Source organism: Cupressus sempervirens, chromosome 10 (assembly GCF_028749045.1).
Source record: "Cupressus sempervirens isolate cs-2001-9-10 chromosome 10, ASM2874904v1, whole genome shotgun sequence".
NCBI classification, from domain to species: Eukaryota; Viridiplantae; Streptophyta; class Pinopsida; order Cupressales; family Cupressaceae; genus Cupressus; species Cupressus sempervirens.
The window spans coordinates 605,698,593-605,723,780 of record NC_143127.1 but is presented as its reverse complement, the minus strand read 5'-3'; the positions used below and the strand labels follow the sequence as shown (position 1 = coordinate 605,723,780).

Here is a 25,188-nt window from a genome sequence, read left to right as displayed (position 1 = left end):
GTCCTCCCTCCCTAAGATTGCTTGTCCCCAAGCAATCCTAGAGCAAAATAGACATCACAATCCACTTGGATCCCAAAGGTAGAATTACGTACTATCCTTGCTGTGTACAAACAACTCCTGTAGCACCAACACCCAAATAACGGACATCAACATCAAAATCATCTAAAAACTGACCCGAGGTGCTGATGAAGGCAACAACTCATCAAAACTCAACCCAACTGAAATACCAACTTTGTCCACACTTGAGTCCCCATCAAACTGATACTCACACCCAACTGCATTGTGGAGATGGTAACAACCATAGGTACCTGAAACACTACCACCAACTCCAACCTCTACCAAACTGTCCTGGGTGTATAGATACTGCAAGGGGTCTAATTTGCAGTTATCAATCCCATCTGCAAAAGGTGGTGCTAACCCATCCCATAATGGATGGCATGAAACTGGAGCCAACCCACAACCGACGTGAAACCAAATCCTCTACTTGTGGGTCAAAAGAAAAATGATGAGCACTCCTCATAGTGTAATGCTGATAAAAATTCTCAATCTCTGTTAAGGGCTCATCATCATCAAACTGAGAATTAGAAAATGTCTCCAATCTTTGACTCCGAACTATTGGTCGGGCAAGATCTTGGGCAACTCGCTCAACAAACCCAACCTCAAAATCCCTGTGGGGAAGCATAGTAGACAGAGTCTCTACAATCTTTCCCACCACCCTTTGAATAGCACGAGAGCCTCGGATGAGAGTACCCTTAGACACTTTGTATGAATCCACCCTCACATCTGAACTCTCCAATAGATACTCCATGAAGGACTCTGTGCAGTAGAAATTATACGTGGAAGCATCAACCTACTCCCTTGCGGCCCACAATTGATTCCTCTGAAAATGTGGCACTACCATCTGTCCAATGGTACCAGTTGTATGAAATGAATAAATAGATCCGCTTCCACTAGAAGGAAGCAAATCACCATGAGAGCTCGTCTCCCTTGATGCTCTCACCTCCTTTGTACCTACTGCACCCATATGCTGGACGGATGTGTCGGCCACATCATTACGTCCCTCATCCCCGACTGTGGAAGCAAACTCATCACCAACCACAATATGTAACTGAACAGGGTCTGGGGCTGATGTCGATTGTACCCGCTCTAACTCCACAATAACCTCATCCAACTGTGACTGTGACTCTTGAAGAGCCAATTGAGTATATTGAAGAGAGTCCATCGTCACCTCCTCCTCTTTCCCTAACAATGTCTCATAACAGGGGCTATCCCACTCCAGAAGGTAATCTCTGTCAGCAACTGACTGAGAGTAATTATGCTTCAAGATCCTGATAGCCTCTCGAAGCCTATGAACCTTTGCTAGGGAAATTCTACTATCACCGTGCTCATCTAACACAGGAGCACCCCAACCAGATGTAGCTAGCATTTGACGAATAACATCATAATGCTCAAGAGCTGAAGAAATGTCACTATCACTCACCTTCAGCTGTAATGATCCGGGCTAACAATGGCGAGATTTTTTCAGACTTGTGTTTCTAAATTGGATGCGAATATGCCACTATAGGATGTCCGTACAGTTGCAGGGAGGCCTTCTGTGATAGCCATACGGTGGAGGAAACAAATGGAGAGGTGAACACTAGACAAATCAGTCCATATGGTTGCAGAGAGAGGGCCGTACGGTATTGTAGCAGGCCGTACGGTTATGAGGAAAGGCCGTACAGATAGTGGAGAATGCCGTACGGTATGTAGGAAGCTGTACGATGTGTTTGGGTTATTGATGTCATATGGTGGTATGTTGTACAATGATAAGCAAGTCGTGCAGTGATGGGGGTGGCAGAAAGATAGAAGCCGTACGGTGAGGGCAAGTGTTCTAACAGAGACAGGAGTGAGGGTGTACAGTAAGGAAAGAGCAGAGGGGTTTTTGATAGTGTTGAGCTGAAAACAGGCAAAGGTCGTATGGCCTTGGATGAGGCGATATAGAAATGATAGGAAGTGTACGGATAGAACGGTGAGTGCTATATGAACACGGAAAATTAGAAGAATTCCAAATACAATAATAAAGATTTGAACACACAAATTCTTCCGAATATGTTTGCCAAGAGAGGGCACTCCAATTTGCCAGATCCGAACAAGTAATACATGCAGTGACGGAGTAGGGTGAGGGTTGAATCCCACCGAAACCGTGCAAGCCAAATAGTGAAGATCTTTCACTTTCGAAATGGCAAACAATCCTGAACTCCAACAGGAATCCACAGTACAGAGAAAATATAATCCAAAGCATGACCCCAGACTTCCTACAACCAGTGCTTAAATACCCATCGGGAAAACTTTTTCGAGGGTGTACGAAGATAGCCGACGGCGAGACAAACTACGAAAACAAAAATAAAAATGGGTCTGAGATAAAATAAATCAATCGGCCCATTACAAAGATTAAATTATTATTTATTTTATAATGGGAACATTACAGTCCTCCTGTCCCAAAATTTGCTTGTCCTCAAGCAAGTGCAATGCCGGGTGTTGGGGGATGTGCTCACCTTCCCACATTGCGTCGTCCAATAGTAGGTGTCGCCAACGTACCAAGTATTCCTTCACAGTGCGGTTCTGTAGGGCCTTTTCACGCACTTTGAGAATCTCAGCAGGTTCCAGAATGAGCTTCCCTTCCTCATCGAGTGGTGGAAGGTTGATAGTGACTGTGACGTTTTGCCCTATAGCCTTTTTCAGACATGAAACATGGAAGACATTGTGAATGCGGCTACCCTTCGGAAGTTCCAGTTCGTATGCTACCTCACCAATGTGATGGATCACGCGATAGCTATAATAAAAGCGTGGCTTCAGTTTCTCCTTACCTGTTTCTTTTAATGAAGATTGTCAGTATGGTTGAAGTCGGAGATAGACTAGATCCCCCACTTCGAAACTCCTCTCTATCTGGTGTTTGTCGGCGTACACCTGTCGATTTTGTGCCTACCTGTAGGCTCTCTTTCAAGCTCCTCAGTATGTCCTGTCCCTCCTAAAGTCAATCCTTCGCCCTTGGAGTGTTATTGTCACCCAGAACTGTCGATGGAGAGAGGTTTGTGCCTGTATAGAGCTTTGAATGGCACCATGCCGATAGACGTGATACCTGGTATTGTGGCAATACTCCTCGAGATGGATCTATTTTACCCATGCTCGTCGTTGTGCCGAGATGTAGTTCCGAAGGTAGCCTTCGAGCCATTTGTTCACAATCTCAGTTTGACTGTTTGTCTATGGGTGGTAAGTCGTGCTTGGTGATAATTCTGTCCTTACCATCCGAAACAATCCTGTCCAGAAAATACTGACGAATCGTCCATCTTGATCGCTGATGATGTTTCAGGGTAACCTGTGCAGGCGAAAGACTTCTCTAGAAAACAGATCGGTGACTTGTGCAGTCTAAAGGTTCGAGGGGATGACGAAGAAGTGAGCATACTTTGTCAATCTATCAACCACCGCGAAGATGCAGTCCTTTCTGTTCACCTTGGGAAGACCTGTTATGAAGTCCATGGATATACTTTCCCACTTATGTTCAAGAATAGGCAAAGGCTGTAGCAGCCCGACAGGAAGAGTGTGTTCGGACTTGTTCTGTTGGTAAATCGTACATTCTCTTACATGCTGCAACACGTCCCCTTTCAGTCCCTTCCATGAAAATCTCTCCCAAATGCTTCTGTAAGTTTTAAGGAAGCTGGTGTGTCCAACAAGAGGTGAGTTGTGTACTTCCTTCAGAATCTTCTGCTTCAGTTTGGATTCTGGCACCAGGTACATCCGATCTTTATAGTAGATGATATCATCCACCACTCTGTACAGATCATCGTGGGTGTGGCCATCCATTATTTCACAGGCAAATGTATTCTTGGAATATTCTACTAATAGTTGTGCCTTCCAGTCCCCTGAGATCTGGTCTAGCGAGCAGATGGTGGGTTTTCTGGATAAAGCATCTGCAACAACATTGTTCTTCCTTTTTACATATTCAATGTCGAAATCAAAAGACTGAACTTTGCTTACCCATTTTTGTTGCCGTTCATTCAAGTCCCGCTGCTCTAGGAAATATTTCAGACTGTTGTGATCTGTGCGGACTACAAACTTGGCACCTACCAAATACTGCCAGAACTTGTTTAGTGCATGTACGATGGCCAACATTTCTTTTTCGTAAATGGAATACAGGCGTTCTGTTGGTATAAGCTTCCTGCCCTCATAGGCAATGGGGTGTCTATCCTGCATCAGAACCGCTCCAATGCCCTCCTCGGACGTGTCGCATTCCAAAATGAATGGTCGGGTGAAGTCAAGCAGTGCAAGAACTGGGCAAGTGCTCATGGTCTCTTTTAGCTTATCAAAGGTGAGTTGTGCTTCTTCGTTCCACTGGAAAGCCCCCTTCTTCGTCAGATCCGTTAAAAGTGCGTTGAGTTGAGAAAATCCTTTGACAAATCTCCTGTAGTAACTGCACAATCCGAAGAATTCTCACAAATCTGTGAGTGATTTTGGGGGAGGCCAGTCGAGGATAGCCTGAATCTTCTGTTGATGCACTTGAACTCCGTTATTATTGACAACATGCCCTAAGTACAATATCTCTGTCACACAAACTCACATTTGGATTGCTTGGCGAACAGGGACTGTTCCTCCATGCTACTTAGAACTTCATTCAGATGCTTCAAGTGCTCCTCCCATGTCCTGCTATAAATAAGATCATCAAAGAATACCAATAGATACTTAATGCAACTGTTTGTTGAAGATGCGGTTCATGCATAATTGAAATGTAGCAGGTGCGTTGGTCAATCTGAATGGCATGACGAGGAACTCATAGTGTTCGTAGTGGCAGTGGAAAGCCGTTTTCTCCACATCTTCTTCCCTCATTCGGATCTGATGGTATCTGGAACGAAGATCTATTTTTGAAAAATAGACCGTGCCATGTAGTTCATCCAACAACTCATCTATCCATGGGATGGGATACCTATTCTTTATTGTTCTTTTGTTCAGCGCGCAATAGTCCACACACATGCGCATCGTTTCGTCCTTTTTGACCAACACCACAGATGATGCGAACGGGCTAGAACTGGGACGGATCCATCCTTTCTCAAGCAATTCCTGAATTGTCCATTCGATCTCATCCTTGAATTTCTTGGAGTGGCGGTACAGTGTGGTTATGACTGGTTTTGCCCCTGATTCCAACTCGATTGTGTGTTCAAACCCCCGGTGAGGTGGTATGCCAGGAGGAATATCCATGAAAACTTTTTCATGCCTACTTAAGATATCCTGGAGTTCATCATCTTGTGGAGGTGTTCGGTGCCCCTTTATAGGTTCTGCCAAGATAAAACAATGCGCGGAAGCTTCCTTCGGCCCTTCATTTGCCATCCCTCGGAGGACAACCTTCTTTCCGTCAACCACAAAAGTGAAGTCCATCCGTTTGAAACTCTGAGTGTACTCATCAAGGGTCTCCATCCACTGTATGCTAAGAATGACTTCCATGTCAGCGAGGTCCACTATGAAAAAGTCCTCCGTCATCATGTGATTTGCCATTGTGATGCTCAGCTGAGGAACAAGGTGCGTGTAGGGCAGGAAAGTCCCTCCGGCAACCTTGACCTGAAAACTTATGTGTGCTTCTGTAGGGAGACTTCTTCGCTTTACCAAGGATGAGTTTATGAAATTCAAAGTAGCTTCGCTATCCAACATCACCGTAACCCTTTCTCCTTGAAGGGTATCCCGCACACGGAAAACTATGCACCTTGGACTGCCAGCCAATGCAATGGATCCCTAGTGTTATACCAAAGCGTCAATCCTCTCTGTATGGTTTAAACTGGCCATGTTGGTGTCAGTGTTAGGTTGGTCATCTTCAACCAACATTTCTTCTTGTTCGTGTTCGTCCTCATCATCGGACACCACCTCGATGTAATGGATCTTTCCCTTCCCAAGGCATCGGTGGCTAGGCTCCCAAGGGCCCTTGCAATTGAAACACAATTTCTTCCTTTGAAATTCCTGTTAGGTAACTTCCTCCAATGATGGCTTCTTGGGCGGAGGTTTGTCCCTCGGAAACGTCGGCGGTTTCAAATGTGAGTGACTTCGAGAGGATGAGGTTGATGCCGACGACGATGCCATACTTTGTGCCTTACTAATTGCTTCCAACAGGGTAGACGGATTGAATCCCTTCATCCAACCCTTCAGTGGTTTTGCCAGTCTGTCCATAAAGAGCACGACTTGCCTTCTTTCGGAGATGTTCGTGACCAACACAAAAAGTCTCTGAAATTCTGCAATGAATTGATCTATCGATCCAGTTTGCCTCAGTTGCGCCAGATTTTTGAAATTGAGCTCAGGGTCTTTCCCATCAAATCATTGTATTAATCTCTCCGTAAATTCCGCATAGGTCTTTATTTGATCATGCCCTAATGTGATGATGCCGTAGTGCCACCATTCGTGCGCAACTCCCTCCAAGTGCAACGTGGCAAATTTGATAGCTTCTTCTTCTGGCATCGGATTCAGCTGGAAGTAGGTATCGACTTTCATCACCCACGCTTGTGCTGAAATGAAACCCGATCCGTCAAATGGAGACAGATTCACCTTACTCAATTTTCTCCTGAGATCATCGATAAAGTATCCTCTGTTTCTGCTTCCCAAGTATCTCATTCTTAGATCTGCGTAATCTTTGTAGGAAATGTCTTCTTCAAGGTTCGCATTCCTCCAGTACTCTCTTATCTCTTCAAAAGTTGGTAATCTCTCTCCGTGATGTGCTTCTGTCCGTGGTGGGAAGGTCGGCATGGAAGGTCAAGAGCGTGTTGGTTGAGGGTGTGCTTTACCCGATACTGAATCTGCGCTGTGACCATTTTGTTCTCCAGATATTTTGTTCTCCGCCAACTTCCGCTATGTGATCTGTGCCTGATTTCGGGCAAGTTCCCTTAGAAGTGCCACAAGTCCAGTGCCTGCCGGTTCCCGTTCGTCAACCATTCGATCAACGAAATGTGTCCTTTCCTTTTCCAGCTATAAACTCTGACAAGTCACATGATGCCTCTGTAACCCATGACTCCTATGCAAGTTCTCTATCTCACTAATTGCACTGTGATAGGAAACCGAAGCAGAACTGCCCACCACAAGATCACTCATTGCATGTGTGCTATTGACCTTGCACAACTCCTCATGCAAGATACAACTACTATGTACCTCAATCAACTCCTCATCTGAAGAAATGGAAGCCCTCACAATATCAATATCTCCACACGTCTCAGCTTCCACCTCAAAGGATAGATCCTGTAAACATTGATCCTGGGACCCATCCAAAACCTCCTCGGAGTCATCAACTAATACTTGGCAAGGGATATCATACCCGGTGCAACTCAACATCATCAAATGTATCATTAGATGTGTCCAGACTATTTGCATCCACATCTCCTACCAAAGCCTCAGCTACCGACACCTGATACTGCACACATGACTCAATGTCAAGTTGTGAATCAATAACACTAGAGCATGAACCCACATCTACTGACTCTGCTGTAACATACAAATCACCAACATTACAGCTAGGTGACTCCATACATGCATTGGTCCCACCTGAGAAAGCAACTGCCTCCTGTATAGGACTAACACTATGATAACTCACATATAAATCTCCAATAATAATCCCCTCCTCGAGAGAGCCAGAAGTGTCAGTAGTAACAACTGCATCAACTGTCTCTGCACTAGTTGCAACAACTCTGGGAGCCTCAACCTGCTGAAGCTCAATGCTGCTATCCACCAAGGGTATTGACACATCTACTGATCTCTGTGAAATGAGTCCATCATTAACACTGCGGATGGGGCTAGCAGGTGTCGTACTAAATATAGGTACATCAGCATCATGGACCCCTGTTAGGGAAAACTCAAGCTTCCTTCCTTGCAACCTTGATGTCGGCCTTCTAAAGGCGGAAACCATATACCTTGTTGCCCTCTCATCTGTCGCGGGATCTGACAAGCTCTTCACCAACCTCTGTTGATGAAGCTTCAGTTTCTCCAAACTCTCCTGCAAGGCATTCATTTTTACGCTAACTTCCTCATTACTCCATTGACTTCTAGAACTGCCAGTCCTATGTCTGTCTATAGCTGGAGAAAATAAAGTGCTGGTCACTATAGAAATCAGATCTGAAAATCTTCAAAGTCAACATCGAACAAAATAAAACTGAGCCTAATTCCTGTAGGCTGGCAAGAAATGTCATGAACCTTCAAATTATGTACTTGCATATGAAAATGTATATATTTGATAAATTATTAATCTCAATATATGATATTAATATGTACTTGTAATTGATATTTGTAAGTGATATTTGACAACATATGTAATTGTAATTGATATTAAATATTAATCTCAAAATTTTATTATTAGATAAATTATTTGACATTTAATTATCAAAATTCAATTTGGTGAATTATTTGATATTAGCTATCAATCTCAAATCTTCATTATTTAAAATTAGTTGACATTTAATTATCAATTCTCATATTTCATTAATAAAATTTTGGAAAAACACACCTAAGACATTAAAAAACCCGCGTCATTTCATAACACTCGAAAAGGGGTCGAAAGGACGCATCGCATCACCATGGCATGTTATAAATAAACGTGGACAGTCAAATCGGGACGAGAGTTTGAATACAGTTGCAAATAAGTTGTAAAGTGTTAAAGATAGCAGTGAACGTGTTTGAAAGAATTTGAAGAAATAATTTGCGTGATAAAGTAAGTACCCTCTTCAAAGGGTAACATCAGCCACCGTATCAAGGATGTACAATGGTCGTGAGCCAAAGCCAATGTCTATCAAACATACGGACATCGTCTTGGTTATGATTTAAGAAATAATAAATATATAGTGTGACCGTGGGGTGGTAACTTCTAAGGTATGTAATCTAAACCTTTGACATATATATGGGATTATATTTGTTTCGACTATGCAATAATGAATGTTAATAAATAAGACCTTTAATAATATTAAAATAAAATGTACAATTATAAATTTAATATTAGTAAGATCATATGACTCTTATATTAGTCACACGATGGATAGGGAGTGTGCACAGGGGGAGGAGTAAATCAGTCGCGTTGGGGCAAAATGAATCCCAATATGGACTAACGTTTGAGAGAGCCGCAAGCTGAGCGTGTCCAAACTCGAGCCGCAATAAACCTTCCATTCATCATGGGATCTACTACAAGGGCAACAAATATAAAAATCTACCAATAATAATAGCATTAAGTGTTTTCTCTTAAGAGTAACCCAATTCAAGATAGAATTTCTCTCTAACTTTAATTTATGTATTTATTTATGTTTTAGGACCATATAATTTTCGACCTAGTAGAAGGGATCATTACAGGAAACCGTTCTGATACCACTGTAATGAATCCTCAACAGGCTATATCCTTAGCAAACATCAATTTGCTTTTGCTAATCAACATTTTGATATTTGTCAAACATTTGGCAGGCAAATTATTATCACTCAATAAATAATACTTTAGATTCACAACCAGCTGCTCATAATTTTAATTGATTAAGTCTTTAACAATTTGGACAAATGAACACCACTAAACAATTCAGAAGTAATTCTATAATTGATGGCAATGCTACTAATATCCCATTAAAAAATTGACTTCTGGAAATTTACAAGAATGCAATAATGAACCTAGAAATTGATTTCTAATAGATGAAATATGGATTGCAGCACTCAAGAAATAATCCAATTTACTTGTAGGTTCAAAAATACACGCTTCTCGCTTATAATCGCAGGTGCTCTAAATCCTGATTGTTGTACTCCAATAATTGATTGTAGCCTTCCACAAAATCTGGAATCGCTGCCAAATACAGGGACGACAGCCATAGTGCATTCCTCATTAACCACACCAAACAATAGATAATAATGGCATTCCAAATCACAAATTCTCCAGCCACAATGAAATTCCCAAGTACAGTACATAACAGTCGGGAGATACTATAATTTAATTAAGACAATTGTTGGAATTAATTCGCAATACCTCAGCTGTGAATTACCAGACACTTCTTAATTCCAAACCCTTATACTTCATCAAGGGCAAAGAAATTGGCAAACGCAGAAACTCTTTGCAAGCAACAAAAAAAAAAAAATCTATCGGATGCTTTACTCATCAAATGGGCTCATATTTATAATCTCCAAATGGCACAGAGTTTCCCAAATGAACTTCACTTAAGAAGCTTCCCACACACAACATTAAAACATAATAAAGTGCCATTATAAAGTAATTTATTAATTGCTTTTGGCTCCGAAATTGACCATTTCCACCATAACTTCAAATTCTGACAAGTAAGGCCATTGTTTCTTGTTCCCATGATTTAAAATTTTTCGTCCTGGTTCCAATGAGCTATGATACTGAGGTGACCAACCAACAACACTAACAAAAATAACAACCTCAGCATATTTAGATAAATAATAATAATAATTCACTCGTCTTTCGAAAGCAACTGAAGAAGCATTAGAATCAAAAACTGACAACACCAAAGTGATCTTGATGGTAAAATACGATGAATGAACCTGATGGGGTGACTTACTATAAATAGACGCTCCCTCCAAGATTCTTAGAGCCCAAACCGGAAGCTCGAAATAAAAACTGAGAGCATCCTCCAACTCCTCTGACTCAACTGAGCTCATTGGAACTAATAGATTGACTTACTATAAATTGCTAAGTTGTCAAATTCGCGCATCCGACCCTAGATTCAAATTCAAGTTCGATCCAGGTTTGGATCTGCGTGTGGATCCGGGTAGGATCCATAATCTTGCCTGTGGATTTGCGGCCCGTGGATCCTGACAGATCCATAGGCAGGATTACGGATCTTGCTCAGACCCTCGAGGCTCCACTTGTGGATCCGTGCAAATCCGCAGCAAAGCCCAAGAAAACAAATAAAAAAGTGGGCCCATTCGAGTTTTTTAATGATTTTTTTTTTGCCTAAAGGCCTAAACCCTAAAAACGACCCTATAAGTCATAATGCAAGTTCATTTACTCTCTATTTTGCTCTCTCATTTTGCTCTCTCATACTTGCTAGTTCGAAGTAAAGTGCTTGGATTCGAAGGAGATCGGTTGTGGAACTCCAAATACCTTGGAAGAAGTGTTTAAGGTATGCATTTCAACCATATTCTTGAGTTCTTTCATAGATTATTGATTTATTTTTAGTTTTCCAAATTTTCAAGTTTTGTGCAAGTGTGAAACATGGTTTTCTTTCATTTTTTTTTCTAGAGTGCAATAAAAAACAATGAGTAGTCAAGGCTCAGTGGGTGGGGGTCGGGCTGCATCACCAAGCTTCAAAATTGATAATGGGTTTCCTTTATGGAGACACAAAACAAGAGTCGCACAATGTCTTGGGGGTGGGGCATACATATGGAAATGTAATTATTGCAACATATAACATAGAAGCTCCTATTCCCGAGTGAAATTACATTTTTTGGGCCCTGTGGGTGAAGGAATTAACATGTGTCAGGGTAGTGATAAGAAGGGATTACCAGCTGCACAAATAGCAGTGTTAGCAAAAGAGCAAGATGATGTTGATAGAGTAGTTGCAAAAGCAAAATTTGGTGCTTCCAAAAGAACAAATACACCAACACCATCCAATCAAACAAACACAAGAGCACATCCTTTTTTGCCTATGCCAACTACAAATGATGAAGATGAAGACCCATCTCCAGTCACTCGCAAGAGAGGCCCACTAGATAGGGCATTCCAAAATGAAAAGAGACACATTGCTGATCACAAAATTGGACGTTGTTTAATTGCAAATGGTGTTTTATTTAATTTTGTGAGATCACCTTATTTTAGGGAGATGGTGCAAGCAATAAATGAAGCACCTAGTGGTTACAAACCACCTGGTTATGAGAAGTTGCGCACTACCATATTACATGATGAGAGGAAATTTGTAGAGGCTGAACTTCAACCAATAAGAGATTTTTGGGTTCAATCAGGTGTGTCTATTATTTCGGATGGGCGGAAAGATTGTAGAAACCATCCATTGATCAATGTTATTGTTGTATGCCCTAAGGGGGCAATGTTCTTGAAGGCAGTTGATTATGAAGGGCAAGTGAAAAATGCAGAATTTATTTCACGTATTCTCATTGATGCCATAGAGTCAGTGTGCCTTGATAATGTTGTCCAAGTGGTCACGGACAATGCAAAAGTTTGCAGGGCTGCAAGGATAATTGTAGAGTCTACATATGATCATATCTTTTGGACACCTTGCACCGTCCACTCTCTTAATTTAGTGATGAAAGCAATTGGCACTGAAATAGATTGGGTGAAAAAGATATATGAGGAAGCTGAAGAGATTCAAATGTTTGTGACAAATCACCACATGTCACAAGCAATTTTTAGGAGTTTCTTGGACTTGGAATTATTGAAGGTAAATTTGTATATTTAATATATAATTGAATATTATTGGATTCCATAATTTTTGTTGTTGTTTACATTAACATGTGGTAATTTTTAAATTTATTACTAACTTGAGTTTAACATATTCTTAGGTTGCTGAAATCCGCTTTGCCTCTCACACAATTGTCTTGAAATGACTTGTGAAGGTAAAAGAAGCATTGAAACATATGGTCATTAGCCCCCAATGGGGTGTTTGGAAGAATTCCAATACAGCAAGGGCCTTAAATGTAAGAAGAATGATACTAGATGAGGATTGGTGGGGTCATGTGACTTATGTATTGGAAATCACTGATCCAATAATGACAATGCTTTGCTTTGCTGACAGTGATGAGCCATGCCTTGGAGATATCTATGATTCCATGGACACTATGTTGGATCAAATAAAAATGGTACGTTCTACGCTCTTTTACAACAATTTTTTATTTGAGAGATATCTAGATTCTAAAGTTTAAATTGACATATTCACTAATTATAATTATTAGTCATATCTCATATCCTAGGTCATACATAGGAGGGAGAATGATCTTGAGGACACCCTTTATACGAAGGTGGAAAAAATTGTTCATCATCGATGCAACAAGATGAGCACACCTTTGCACCTCCTTGCAAATGCTCTATCCCCAAGGTACTGTAGTTTTTATCAAATGCTTGTGCTTATTTTATCCAATGTTCGTGCTATTGATATTTGATAGTGTTCAATTGTCTTTTGTTATCCTCAGGTACTATAGTGCAGATGTACTTCGCCTTCCAGGTAGAGTGCCACCATTTAGAGATGCAGAGGTTGCAAATGGGTATAAGAGGGCACTATTTAAGATATTCCAAGATCCAAAGATTGGGGCAATTGTGAGGAGTGAATTTGCTGCGTTCATCTCAGGTGAGAATTTCCACCCTATTGCCATAGCAGACCAAAGCAGGATGGGTGCCATCAAATGGTGGTACCTTCACGGGCAAGCCTTTATATACCTCCAACCTTTTGCCATAAAGGTCCTATCCCAAGTAAGTTTGTAAATTAAGCTTAAGGTTAACACACTCAATTCCTTGAATTTATTATTTAATTTATTTATCTTGATTGTTGTATTGATAATTTTTAATTTCTCTTTAGGTTGCCATCTCTTCTGCAGCTGAACGGAATTGGAGTACTTACTCCTTTATTCACTTAGTCAAACACAACTGGTTGGCTTAAAAAAAATCAGAAGACCTTGTGTTCATTCACAACAATTTGCAGTTGTTGTCACGGAAGGATCCGATGTACAAGAAGGGGCCGGAAAAGCTTTAGGATGTAGCACCCGAGACTCCTGATTTAGATATGATCATCCAGGATCTTGCTAGATCCACTTTGATTGATGTGGATGATGAGGAGGAGGATTATGAGTTTACAATCCCCTCTATTACTAGTGGTTTGGGTTCCTCTACTGATACAGATGCAACACTTGCAGCTCATCAGTACCCCTCTGATGCGGATTTTCTTGAAAATCCATTTGATGATTAAATCAAAAACTTTAGTCTTGACTCTTGACTCTTTTATGAGTAAATCATGTTACAAACTTTAAGTTTAATGATAATATTTTGAATGTTACAAACTTTCACTTTTAGTAATTCAATGTGAATGTGTCGATTTTCTTTATAATTGTGAAAATAGATTAATTATCAATTTATGATTGATCAAGTATACTAGATTCATAGATGCATACTAGAATCATAGATTCATACTATGAAATGATTTAGTTTAGATTCTTTAGAATTATGTATATTTCTCTTATTTTTTAGTATATATAATGCACACACACACACACACATATATATTTTTATATATATGCACGAATCCTCCACGAATCATAATTCGGGGAAAAAAAATCCCAAATCCACGGATCTGATTCACGTGCTTGAATCGGATTCGTGTCACGAATCAACAACTAAGATAAATTTTAAGACCCTCAAACGGAGCCAAAACACACCATAGGCTGCTAGAAAGCTTATAACCACACAACTAAGATCCTGAAATCCTACTATCAGCTCACGAGGGTCGTGATGGTGAACTGACCTGGCCAATTGCGGGAACCTGCTAAAAATGGGGACATTACACCTATTTCGAAGCATTACCAAAGAAGAAGAAGTGGACATACTTTCTCGCGAGCTTATCAATACTAAGGAGATCCTAGAGGCTGCCTTAGTGACATTTCATGAGGCAAAAAATCAGATTGTTGAGCTTATTTAGGAATTAAATTTGGTACGCTCTACCTTAGCTCAACATTTAGATGTGAGAGTTGAGGAGGTTGACAATGATGATAGCCAGAGGATTGATTGACATGGGCATGTTTCATCTACGTTCAGTGGGTCTGTAGTACCGAATGGTGAGTCATTGACTAAGCTTGAGGTTATTCATTGTGACTATATAGTGAGGAGTGCTCATCACTTTTCATTTGATCCACATTTGGAGGATTTGATGAGGCACAAGTGTGGATTGGCCCAGAGTTGGTATCATACATTGTGGGATGGAGGCCCGCTATCTTTGGAAGATGGGATCTGATGGAGCCTAAAAATTTAGGTCTCCATTTGTGAAATGATTTTGAAAACTGAGGATACCAGAGGATTTATAACCATGAGCAAGAAGTACCATAAGAAATAACATATGAGTATATGGGTTCAAATATATTAACATCCTAAATATTCCTGCGGTAGTGATAAAGAGGTTTCAGAACACAAAAAGACTCACTAATTTTGCAAGTCAGGGGTCTCTTGTTGATACACTATACTACACCAAATACATACTGATCTGCTACGGATACAAATACAGAAACAGTAACAAATACGGTTAACCCCCATTTTTGCTCTGCTGTTGTGAGCAGACAAAACCAAACAGAACTGAGATATTATTATTGTAGTTGGCAAATTATAAGCTTAATTGAAGGAATTAAAGAACAGTATCTGGATTATTATTTTAGTGCACAAGCAAACTCGTTGTGGAAGCATTGACAGGGATGTCTTAGTTTGATATCACATGGGAATTTCAGAGGATTGTGCAGAGTATGATGATTTAGAAACAGGAAAAAGGGATGCAAACCCAAAGATTCATAAAATGAGGGCTAGAGCATGCATTGATAACTCAAATGATTCTGTAGAAAGGATGCCATTAAATTTTTTTAAAAACACATCCTCCAACTCATGATTTAGAGGAGATGTTGAAAGTCAAAATCAATGATGGCATTCATAAATGCCGTGAGACAGCAGTGAAGAAAAATAACCTAAATACAAAAGTGCGTAGACAAGTAGATGGCTAGAAGAGACGACTAAATATGGGTGCAAGGGAGACCAAGAAATAATATTCATATTCATTCTTATTTTTAAATTTTTTTATCTATCTTATGCACGATGATATATTATATTATTTATTTGGCGGAGAAATGATCAATTGAACAAAGCTTTTGGGTTTTGGATTATGGAGCAAATTTATATGCGAGTCCAGGATTGAAATTTGTAGTAGATTGATCATCTGTGAGGAGTGTCTCTACATATAATTTTTATTTACAGCACAATCTGTAAGAAGTATTTATTTAATTTATTTGCATTAGAGTTTTAATTTTTTATTAAGTTGTGTCCTTTATAAACATTTTTTATTATTTTCTATAAATATTTTAATATTTGGATAAGTGGACCGGGTCATTATTGCATTTTAAATTTGATAAATGTAGATATTGTGAAATATTTTATTGTTTCCGTATCTATGTCTAATTTGTCTCCGCAGGAGTTAAAGTGCATTTTAGACTAATTTAAATTGCGTTCATATAATTGATCCGTCGCGTCTAAATTATTAAAAATTGTTTATAGTTTAATATATTGAACTTTATAAAGTTGTACATTTCAACTAATAATATTGACTCTATTGCCCATTTAATTAAGCACCGGTATTTTACACTTGATTCATAATCCCTATGCTGGCAAATGTTTCATTTCTTGCCTTTGAGGAATTCATATATTCATCTCTATACTTATTCTTTATTTAAAACATTATTTCAATCATTTACTTTTGTTCTCAATTCATAAATCCCAAGTTTAAAGTTTTCCTCTAATTCTTGCCATTTGGAAAACTTTTATTGTCTTCGTGTTCTAATCGATCTACTTTAAGCATCTTGGATTTGAGGTTGTTGTCCAGGATCAGGTACACCCATCTCGGTTTTGTAGAGCCGAAAGCGCAGGGGATTTGGATCACATTGATCGATCCCGTCAAGTTGGCCTTAACCGGTTGGATATCCCAGCATCGAGCAGGCAAGGCTTGTAGGATTCCAATCTGCGGTTTTGGGAACCAACAGGATCAAAGGTTGCAAGTACCCGACTCAGGTTACTATGGGAGATTACTCACAAGAACACCAGTCAGTTCAACACCGTAGCGATACGTATTCGAGAGGGTTGGTTATTTCTATATCATAAAGATCTCATTGGGACATAAGGTTACAAGATGATTATGGTGTAAGTTGTTATAGATTGGGTTACTTGCAGAGTCAACACATCCATGGGGGTCTTGTAGGGGTCAGATTCAATTGCGAGGTTGTAGATTCTTTGAGCAATTCGTATCCCCTTATGGCTGATGGATGTGAGGACAATTTTCTTGGGGACCTGAGTATTGATAGAGTTAGCAGTTTAGCTTGGGTGGGTATCACTAATGGGCTTCACCACTTTTGGCTTGGTGAAGAGGAGATCCGAGGCGAGCGACAATAGTTCAATGATCTTGTACCCAATTTGATTTTGATGGATTCCTCGAGTGCGTGAGCTTTGGATAGTTGGTATGGTCTATACCCTCACACAGTTGAGGGAGGTGTGATAGGGTGGCCTTCTGAGTTGCTCTCTATTGAGATGCTTACCCCTGTGACATGTACTGTTGGACCATTTCACCATCTCCAACATGATGGCATGGTGATTGTGTTAGTTGGTTAGGTATTGCCCCCTTTATTGGCGCAAGTATTATTGGAATTAGTTAGACTCATGGACATCACATAAGTCTTCACTTGGGATCCGGGTGGAGCATTCACATGAGTTATGGATCAGGAAATTGAGAGGAGTGATTTGTTGCATTCCTTCCTTGATGGAGTTTGGTACACTGTTGAGCTTCACCACCTCTTGGTATTAGAGGTGTGTGTAGTTATAGTTGCAGTGAGGTATTCAATTGTGTAGAGAGCATTTTCTTTTACGATAGTAGAGCATGATAGGTTGTCCCGATCGAGTTGTCCCAATCGAGTATACACATGAGATGTTTTGGAATCTTGATATCCAATTGATTGGTGTTTGGGTTCATGTTGAGTTGTTTTATGACTCTCGGGTTAGAGATATTTACACCAGTGTAGCACAACGGTTCAATTGAGTATCATCTTTGAGGTAGATCTGGGACCCGGGCATTTGGTTCCAATGTACAGATGCAAATTGCTTAGGGGCAAGCAATCTTTGGGAAGGGAGGACTGTCATGTCCCCTTTTTGAGGACAATGATTTTCGTTGCACAGTTAGCCCTTTTTGCCTTGTTCTGGAGGGCTAATGAGTTTTCTCTATGATTAGTTCAATTTTGGCCTACACAGTTTCAGTTGTTGGCCAATTAGAGTTGTTTTAGTGGGGTTCTAGACACTTACTATATTTAGTAAGTCAACATGCTCAACATTCTTGGCATTTCAGGGTTGGACTAGAAGCATCTTGTCGAGACTTTCCCGATGAGCTATCACACATGCACATCTGAGTCCATCTGATTAGAGATTTTAATGCCAAAAGATTTAACTGTTTTTTTATAAAGTGAGTTCATAACTTAAGTTCATATTGTAATGTCTCTTTATTGTTTATACACTTTATTTTCTTAAGTGGGGGGAAAGTATTGTTTTAAAAAGGCAATAAAGAAACAGAAAGGGGAATGCGAAGAATTACCCATTTGTGCTTAAAAAATGAAGAGGGAGCATACTTGGTTTTGTGATTTGGATTTTACTCTCTCTTGGAGACTTATTTTCGAAAGCTTCAGCTTTCAACAAGTGAGAGGACGAAAACCCTCAAGCTTGGACAATGGACGGAAACCCATTGTCAGATGGAGACATTGCATAGGTGTTTCACATTGTATTTCGGGTTCATCTCATCTGTTATCCAATCTTGTTTTAGTTACGGTATCGATGATTGGATTTCTCGGTCATTTTGTTGAAGAACTTCAATGGAACATTATTTTTTTAAAATAAATTTCTTCTAGAAATTTATTGCAACTATATTTTGAGACTTATTTTATCTAGTTATTTAATGGGATTTTGCTGGTGAAATCTGAAATACATTGCATGAACTGTTTAAAATTATTTGAGATTTTGTTAAGGGTTTTGGGAAAATATCCAGTTTGGGATATTAAATCTAATGTATTTTTTGCTTTACAACGGCTTAGAGGACTTAATTGATGAGATATGTACAAAGTGGCAATTCAAGAATAAAATCTTCCTATTTAATATACTATTAAGTATGCAGTGAATCTAAGTTCTTGTGATTAAAAAGTATGTATTTCAAATCTTTATTACGTAAGATCACTGTCCTGGATCTATCTTTATGATCATGCAATTGACTTGGAAGAGAGTGTAAACATCAGTCAATGCAATTGCCAAATGTCTTCATATCAATAGTACCAAGTCTATTTCCAATCACTGAGGTTCTAATGTCAAGCAATAATTCCAATGTTGTTTCTAATCTGAATTTGATGGATGAAGTCTTGTATGATGTCGGTTATGATATAAACGCTGTCTTGGTGCATACTGTATTGATCATATAAATATCTTCTATATCAATGTTCTAATTCAGCCAATAACCGCGACAAATGTAGTTAGAAAGTTATGGTTGAACGATTTATGAATTCTGGAATTCTGATTCAAACAAGAAATCTGATATGATGACTGATCTGAGAATAGAAATTTCTTATATATTTAAGAACTGATATTTTATGGATTGGATTTGGGAATGTATGAACAAGCAAATGAGTTGCAAATGCAATTGCTCTTGCATAGTGATCTGGTTATGAACACGAGAAAAATATAACTGTCTTTGTCTGATTGCTGTCTCTGATTCTTTGACCTTATGCTTATGCAATATCTTCTTGATGCCGTTTCTGCTTAATGCTCAATGCACATTCATTCTTGACCTTGCCAATGGTGAGTTGATCCCACCTTTTCTTGGCAGTGTTGAGGCTCTTTGAGTGCTTTAAGTGAAGTGTTTAAAAGACTTTTTATTTAGTGAACGATTCTCCCTTAATATGTAATGAGGAGAAATGATGTGAGAAATTGCATCTCAACAATCATGACCCACACCAAATTGCACTTCCTCCATGTAACTAATAACATTATTAATTTAATTCACCCACGCCTCCTTAGGCAGCAATAATGCGATGTTTAAGCAATAGACTCTTAGGCGGCGATAATTTAATCTTCACGATCGAGCTCCTGGATCATCCTTCAGGCAGTGATAAAGCTAATCCTCTTGGGTAGTTATAATACTTATTACTGTTTTATGGTACGCCCTTGGCGTTTTTTGTAAGATAATCCTTGCCTTGACTTGATGCACTATTAACCAATTAAGATAAAAAACATTCCAAGCCTGGACCATACAATGTTTTTGATATTATTTTCATTTCAGAAATTGGATGGGGTTATTACAATTTACATCAACGGTGTGCCTTTTACCATGGTCCTGCAATGCTCGGGTAATTCTTGAAGGAGTTAATCTTAATGGTAAAAGCGTTGTGGTAATATCCTAAATCATTATTTTTTTGTTGGTTGGAATTTTATTGTTCTGTAATCAGTCAATGATGGTACATAAGTTATCTCTTGTTTGCTCAGTGCCCATTTATTCAATCCTTGTTTATTGCAAAACAGTATGTGTCAAATTTTATAATTTGTTATGTGCTCGAAATCATGCTCCAATACCATCTTTGTTAATGTGAACTTGTGTCACAAGGTTTGCCGAATTTTCGGCTACAAATTTGAAATTTAGTGAATTTGGAAAAAATAAATAAAATTGATTAAAATTTGTGTCAAGTTCGCCATAGTCTGCTGAAGAGGAATTTTCTAGGGCTGCCGCTAGTTGAAAAGGAAACGTCTACGGCTGCGGCAAGGAAATAAGAGATTCTCCGTGTTCTGAATGTGTCTTCTTAATAATGAGATATTACAGTCTTGATATGTTCATAATAACGTGTCCACACAAATTTTTACAGCTGCAGGTAGGGCATAAGAGATCTCCAGCCCTTGCATCTGCTGTCACAACTTGGACAACCCCTGTCTAAAGCATTTCAATTTGGACTGCCACGATGAGGATGACCAAAATCTTGAAACTCGCATACCATTGGGGTTTATTTGTGTTTGTTTTCTATCATATTAGGCTCCACAAAATCTTCTTTGGGGCATGCCATGTCTTTTGAAGGCGACCAATATTTTATATTTTTATATTGCAAATGGTAAAAAATCGTATGTTTTAACATATGGCTTGTAAATGAATAAAATTTAGTATTTTCTTTATTTTTTAATGTTACAATATATATTTTTATTATGTTTTTAACTAATAATATTTTAGTGTTATTATTTTGTGTTTTGTATTTAAAAAACTGTATTTAAAATATATATATATTTTTAATAGTTAAAAATAAGAAATTATTCTTTGTAAATTTTTTTCAAAATAAAATTTAGTGATCATTTATTTCGTTTCAAATCTATATTGTTTTGTAATATTAAACTATTTTGAATTTTACTGGATATATTATTATATTTTTTAAAAATTAAATTTATATTAGGCGAATTTAATGTCGATTTTTTTTCAATTTTTTTACTATGTCAAACTTGATCCGAATTTGAACTCGAATTTGAACTTTGCGACTTAGATGTGAATTATAGGTTTTGTGATTGATAGTGTTGAGATGCTTGTGTTTAGCAAATTGCTTATAGATTTGGAAATGCTCTTAAAATTATTGTAATTGAATTTTGTAGGTCAGTCTTTATGGGAAATTTCTATGGGATAAAGTTATATAATATCAGTGGAACTAGTATGTGATATCTTTAAGTGCTTCATCTTTTATGCATTGCGAGAGTGAAAAAATGTGTTCAATGCAGGAGCTTTAAGATTTTGGATTGAGCGCAACAATGTTGATTTTGAGGCTGCTACTCAGGCAGTGTGGGAAGATGAATCTGTCTCAGCTTCTCTTGATTGTGCTGCATTTTGGGTCAATGAATTACCTTATGCTATGTCTTTGAGTGGCTACTGGAATTTCTTTCTGGCTCCAAATCCTGAAGAAGCCCCTCAGAAGTTTTATGAGATCAGCTTTGACGACTCTACATGGGGAACCTTGCCAGGTAACCACTGCATCTTAATAAATATTTTAGCATAACTTTGCTAGCACTAATAATTCAATTGGATCATTTCTTGTTTCAAGTCTTTTTATATTTATTGTCTTCATTCTTAATACATCTCACAGCATCTTCCTGCGCATTTTATCCTGTCCTTACTCCCATTGTTTAGCCTTGGCAAACATGACTTCTAGTTGTTGATTTTGTGAAAGTGAGACATAAAAAATGGAAAGGATAAGGAGGCCAGACTAATTAATAATAGAGCTTGTGTTATGGATTTGATTCTGAGGTCCACAGATATATGTATAAAACTACGAAGTGTGAAATTCTTAAATAAATATACTGTTTAAGATTGTTATACTTTTTCTACTCCATATTTCTTGCTATGGAAGTGTTACTGAGAACTAATGTTTCAGGAACAGAACATGGTGCTGGTAGCATAGGCTAGCTGCCCTACTTGAGTGCACAAGGATATGATATACTTAAGGATCTGAACACCCATTTGACAAGTATTACTCCTGGAAGTGGATAGAACATATTGTGATACGATACAAAAATGAAAATTTAGAATTTTCTACACTTGTGTTATGTGCTTTCAAGGACCATTGGAACAATTTGTTTGGGTACAAACTTTACTTATGCCTACAACAACAGTTTTGGTGGTTGTAAAGTATGATCAAATCTCTCCAATGCATTTTGTGGTGTGAATTTTAACCAATAGTGAAAGACGTATGCCCTTGACAAGATGCAACTTGGATGAATCACTCCCCCTTGGAAAGCAATGAGTCTCATTGCTTCGATATTTGATTTGTAATAATCATAATAACTTTCATTGCAAAAGTGATTCTCATTGACTTGAGTGGGGTGATCTGCCAAGGCCGAAAATTCATTTTTATTAGTTGTGTAAATTTTCATGAAGGAATTCCAGCCAATCAACATTTCCTATTGTTTTAGCTGCTTTTCTTGCATAAATGAACCTCTTACAATTCCTGAATGAACCTCTTGCTGTCCTTATTTGCTTGTAAATTGACAGAGCTATTTTTGGTTTGAAAAGAGTCTGAAAACTGTATCTCACACCCTCAAAGGGCTGTCACCAAAAGTACTCTTCAAAACCATTGTTGTAGGTTCAATAATCAACGACAAAGATGAGGGATGCTATTGATAAAAATTTGAGTGAGGATTGGTGTCACAAACTAATAAAGTAGTATTGCTATATTTGGCTTATAATGGTCATTTAACTCGTTTAGTTAGTTTTGTAGAAACTTTCTATTCTGTAAGTTGTTTAGTATCTTTGTATTCTGTCTTTAGTTCTTGATTGTTTCCAGCATGAAAAGATCTTCTGTTATCTCTTATTTAGGGACAATTCCTCTCCTCTGTAATTAATTAGTTATCTCAATCATTTCACAAACTGCTGTTTTTTCTACCTTGATAATTGAAAACTGCCTTTGAACACTATTGAAAACCTTAGGTACAGTCAACAAATTTGCACCATATACTAAAAACCTAGCACAAGAAGGCTTCTGGAAAATGAATTTCAGTGCAGAAAAACCCTAGCATGATAAAAAGGTCTTATCCAAAATCCTCAGCAAAATAGAAAACTGTCTTTGACACCCTAGGTTCTAGCCATGATCAAGATCTTGTATAAAATAATCGCTAACCTTGATGGTGCCTGATAATGCCAAGAAAATAATGATGGAAACCAACTGTTGCATTTTGTAATCAATGCATTATCTAGCTCTGAAACTGCTCCGTCAACAGTTCACCTTCCTTTTACTGAGAGTGCTTCTATTTGGAATGATAAACGATGAAACTCCTTTGGGATGTGTGCTTTTATAGATTGCATTATGCTTGTGTTTTTCTTTCTTTAATGACAAAGATTTGTTGAGCACGTTCCTGGGGAGGAGGAGCCACGTGAAATATGCACTCGATAGACTGAACTTGCTAGTGAAAGGTCAGGTGTCCACTTAGGGGGAGTTAGTCATTCAACACTCGACCTTGAGTTGTGAGGCACTCACTTAGAACTAACTTGTGAGGAGAAAGGCAAATTTGCGTAAAAGGAACCACATAAAACCTTGGTTAAAACATTAGAAGTGGGAGAAACCTTGATCAGTGCTCTTTTTAACTATCTTTGCTGGTTAAATAGTGGTTGTAATTGCACAAACATGTGCTTTAGGAGTTATAGTCTCTTTTTCAACAGAAAATGTTTATCATTGTGGCTTTGACAACCTAGGTGTGCTCTTTAGAGGATTTTATTGAAATTCAAAAACAGTTACTTTTCATACTTCTTGCAAGGTGTACCTTGAAGATCACCTTGCCATTTTATGTTCACTTGGGCCAATTTAAAGTCTTACACAAATATATGCCTTAGAACACAGCCCTTGACTTTGTTATCATTTATGACTTAGATAGATCAACAGAAATCTAGAATTACAAACCACACCCAAGATAAGGGCAAACAACAAAGGCATATCATAGTACTTGGCATCTATATGCATTAAATTGACAAAGAACTTGACAAAACATGCAAGGAAGACTTCAATATGACATTTTTTCTAGGGGTACAACATTTGTCGAATGAGATGTTATTCTTTGAACCACCAAGGAAGACAATCTGAAATTGTAAATTTGTAGTTTTTGATTCTTTATAATCTGACTCCATTTATTGTCACATATTGTAATGTCCGTCTCAAGAAATGTTGACCAAAACTTAAATCTTTAACTATCTTAATGCCTAAGTATTTTGTCAAAGAGATTGCATATGCTGATTATCTGTGGAATTCACAATTTGTATCTCCAGAATAATGCAGACTGTTTGATAATATTGTATTAACTTTTGCAGATATAAAATATGCTGTTCATATTGCAACACTTCTAATTTTACTTTGCAAAAATAATAAGGAATTTCATTTATCAACATCAGAAATAAGCAATAGCCCTTGACCCTTCAAAATAGTGAAAACACTTGATATTATAGAGGGCCAATAATTAGGTGGCCAATCTTCAGGAAGAACAGCTTGAAAATAAAACTAATATGTAGGTTTAATAATTGTTGATATTTGCTTAGCTGAGTTTTAAAGAGACGGCTGAGAATATGGGACCAGTGGTTTTGGATGGCGCACCACAACAAGGGATATCCACAATTTCATAAGAAATTATTGTGGTGCCATCTAATATGATATTAAACACTCCCAGCAACCTCTCTCAATTTGCAAGTGACCCCTACATTTATTCATTATCTCCTTGCTCACCCTAAGTCATTAGCAGACTCCAATAGACCTCCACCTTGTCAAAATTATTTTTAACATATCCAAAACCCCTCTCTGATCTGGTCATATTTCCTAGTATGACTAGTGACTCACAGATGATATTAATCGCTACAATGGTGCATCTCATGATCTGGACATCCAATAGGGAAGAAGTCATGTCCATTTGCAGTTATTTTTGTGGCCTTCACTCAT

The 25,188-nt window shown here is 38.4% G+C and overlaps 2 protein-coding genes across 3 annotated transcripts in view; both read left to right on the top strand.

Moving 5' to 3' along the window:
- The window catches only part of LOC149535315 (glycoside hydrolase family 2 protein), a 294,481-nt gene that overhangs the window by 20,407 nt on the left and 248,886 nt on the right, over window positions 1-25,188 (top strand). Inside the window, exons 1-2 of one of the 2 annotated variants that reach the window (XM_089806687.1) lie at window positions 20,786-20,813; window positions 21,497-21,736. In XM_089806687.1, coding sequence (XP_089662813.1) covers window positions 20,801-20,813; window positions 21,497-21,736 — 253 coding nt within the window. In that variant the 5' untranslated portion in view covers window positions 20,786-20,800. Of the gene's footprint in view, window positions 1-20,785; window positions 20,814-21,496; window positions 21,737-25,188 lie in introns of those variants that run through there. The other variant, XM_089806686.1, reaches the window with a different exon arrangement.
- On the top strand, window positions 12,549-13,857 carry LOC149535316 (uncharacterized). The gene is made up of 3 exons (XM_089807058.1): window positions 12,549-12,792; window positions 12,904-13,028; window positions 13,123-13,857. Exons 1-3 carry the CDS (start codon window positions 12,571-12,573, stop codon window positions 13,409-13,411), a joined length of 636 nt encoding a protein of 211 aa, XP_089663184.1. The 5' UTR covers window positions 12,549-12,570; the 3' UTR covers window positions 13,412-13,857.